General features: G+C 38.5%; 1 protein-coding gene across 1 annotated transcript; it reads right to left on the bottom strand.

Annotated features, from left to right (window-relative positions):
• Window positions 1-236: 236 nt before the first annotated feature.
• On the bottom strand, window positions 237-1,665 carry LOC107765187 (glucan endo-1,3-beta-glucosidase, acidic-like). The gene is made up of 2 exons (XM_016583806.2): window positions 1,530-1,665; window positions 237-1,294 (listed from the first exon to the last, which is right to left on the bottom strand). Exons 1-2 carry the CDS (start codon window positions 1,606-1,608, stop codon window positions 312-314), a joined length of 1,062 nt encoding a protein of 353 aa, XP_016439292.2. The 5' UTR covers window positions 1,609-1,665; the 3' UTR covers window positions 237-311.
• Window positions 1,666-2,824: the final 1,159 nt, after the last annotated feature.

Genomic DNA, 2,824 nt, shown 5'->3' with positions numbered 1-2,824 from the left:
TTGAATAACAGTCTTATAATCCATTACTTTTTCCCCAGTTTAAAACCATTCATTTTGAAACTAACACAATTGGAATTTAAACGAACCAATTGTAGCGCAAGGAAATTTTGGGACCTGGATAAAGTTAATAATCTTTAGTATATTAAGATTCAGTTTGGATTTCTTTATTCTGGTTTTGCTTAGCTCTGACCTAGATGTCTAAGATCACTATGGAATACTGAGATAAGTGCCTTCCATATAAGCATATAGGTCGCTTTCTGCTGAAGCTGGGCAACCCTTATTTAATTACATTTATTTAAAGAAGACAGCTGTTATTCCCTTAATTTTCTTGCTTTGTCTAACTCGTTAAAGTTGATTGGGTACTTTGGCTGCCTGTTCGGTAAAAATAGTCCAAAATGCTTCTCAAATTCAGGGCTCTTCTGATCCTCATTAAACAATGCAAAAATATAAGTCTCTATTGGCCTGGAGGGCCTTTTAGGACTCCCTCCTTTGACATGCCTTATCAAGTTGTTGTTATAAGTCCTGGCATTGTTAATGGAGGTCAATTGCCCTGCTCCAGCTGAAGGCCAACCACTCTCTGATACAACGATTTCTAAAGACGAGCCACCGGCCTTTTCAAGGGCCGAGTATGTGGCGTCTAAGAGGGCATCAAACAGATTTTGGTATCCTTTTCCATTATCATTGACAACAACTCCAGGTGATGTAAATAGCGCATACTCAAGCTTAATGTCTTGATTGCTTGCTTTTGCAAAATAAGGATAAATGTTGACAAGCAAAGGTGAGCGGTTGGCTACTAGGAAACTGATGATGGGATCAATAAATCGTCGAACATCATCTCTAAATTTGCCTCTTGATGGAGGAAAAGTGTCTGTTGTAAGTCCAGTTTCAATAGCAGTGGAAACTTTAATCTGGTTTCCAAGACCAGCACCAGAAATTGCATTTTGAATGTTTTTCATGGCATTGAGCAAGAAAGGTACGTATTGAGAGTTGCCATTTATTGGACTTATTTCATTTCCAACTGCTATATACCTGAATCTGACATTACCATAGCTCCTAACGTTGTTTTGGACCCAGGTATTTGCATTGCCTTGGCTAGAAGCAATATTCTGAAGGTCAGGGTTTGGCACACCTAACATGAGTTCAATATTGGAGCCTCTGAGGGCTTGGAGCGTGGGCTGGTGAGGATCGTAGATTCTCATTCTTTGGATATTCTTCTGCTTGCATAGAGCCACGACATCTGCTGGAGAAGGTAATCCATTCCCATTTGTTCCATAACACACTCCTGTTTGTGCACCTGCATTGCGTTTCTGCATATTAGCTCATGAAGCTATCTACTACTTGGTCAACTGGAATATCAAGACAACCAGAAAAGATGCATATAATTTATAAAGAAAATGAAGGATGCATAATTCATAATTTCATATCAAGGAACATATTTGGGAAATAAAGAGCTATGTTCCTGCAACATCCAAATTGTATAGGCAGGCTACATTAGTGTTTACTATATATTTTAAAAAAGAGCGACCGACCTGTGAAATCTGAGGTAGCCAATATAAGTACCCCCAGCAGAATTATGCTAAGAGCAAAATGTGGTTTTGTACAACCCATGGCAAAGAAAGACAAAGTGCGGTATGGCTGAAATAGCAGGAAAGCTTGCCCATTTATAGTGGAAAATTCAGAAGAGGGAAGGACTTTGTTACTCCAATTTCCACAGCCAAGTCAAGTCAATCCATGGAAAAGAATGGTACACAAACTTATCACAAGCTGCAGAAACTACACAAATGAGAGAAATTCTTATTTCCATGGTTTGAAAAGTCTGCACCCCCTAAATTTCCTTGGTGAAAATGACTTATGACCAGTGGAAATGTGGAATTGGTTAGCAGCCTTGCCATTAATTGCTGCATTAAACATTGGGAAAAATAGGTTGATATTTCTCTTAGGATCAAAAGAGAATATCCATTACCGAGCTGCAAGGTGAACTCTTGCACTGTTCAAGAGAGACTAGTACAAACTTTCTTAGGCCTTTAACCAGGGAGTAATATTTTGAACATTCAAAGTTTTAGTGCGAATGGACTAGCATTGCACTTTCCAGATGCGTATGAAGGATTTTGCCTAAGTAGTGTCGATCTATTACCTATTACAATTCAGTGTGTACATGGGTTATGTTCTGGAGGTTCTAAAGCTTTACTTCCCATTCCAAGTTGATATTTATTTTGTATTATTTTCAAACTGCATCAGTGTATAATATATAAATATATTTACTGCTTTTCAAAGACACGGACGCGTGCTTGTATATATACACGTGTGTGTACATATTCCATTCAACAGCGTCTGATGATGCTACTTGGTTGAAGATGTCTCTGGCTATGTCCAGATGGTGTCATTTTGGGATTCTTGAAAGTCCGCCCTCAAGAAGAGGCAAAGTATTAGTTGTGGACGTACACTAGTCTCTAGCATTATTAAGGACTCAAGTAATCAAGTTCTGACTTTTAGGCTTTAGCATTAGCTTCTAACTCTAAGGCAAAGTCACCAGTTGATCGTTGAGGAGAGCCATTTTTTCTGACACAGGGAGCAAAGGACATGGTTGTATGGTGTGCGAACATTAGATCTTTTAGAGTAGCAACAAAAGCATTTGCTTGTAGAACCGATCCCTACTTGTTTGGAACTGAAGGGTACACCAATACTTCTTTGTGATAACAGAGCAGCTTAGCATAAATGTATACAGTTACAAGCCAAGTATCCGCTTCTATTGCCAGAGCATTACTAGTTACTCAAATATATCTAACTAATCACAAATGTGTTACTTAGATTAATGTACTGTGAA

This window comes from Nicotiana tabacum, chromosome 5 (assembly GCF_000715075.1).
Source record: "Nicotiana tabacum cultivar K326 chromosome 5, ASM71507v2, whole genome shotgun sequence".
In the NCBI taxonomy this organism is placed as follows: domain Eukaryota; kingdom Viridiplantae; phylum Streptophyta; class Magnoliopsida; order Solanales; family Solanaceae; genus Nicotiana; species Nicotiana tabacum.
Note: the sequence above shows the minus strand (reverse complement) of the source record. Positions and strands in the feature narration are given on the sequence as shown.

What these genes read in the sequence shown, in the direction of transcription:
- LOC107765187 (XM_016583806.2), bottom strand. Translation starts at nt 1,608, where the DNA reads ATGGGTTGTACAAAACCACATTTTGCTCTTAGCATAATTCTGCTGGGG. An exon ending in GGCTACCTCAGATTTCACAG is followed by an intron (nt 1,295 to 1,529) that starts GTCGGTCGCTCT and finishes AACGCAATGCAG; the next exon opens with GTGCACAAACAGGAGTGTGT.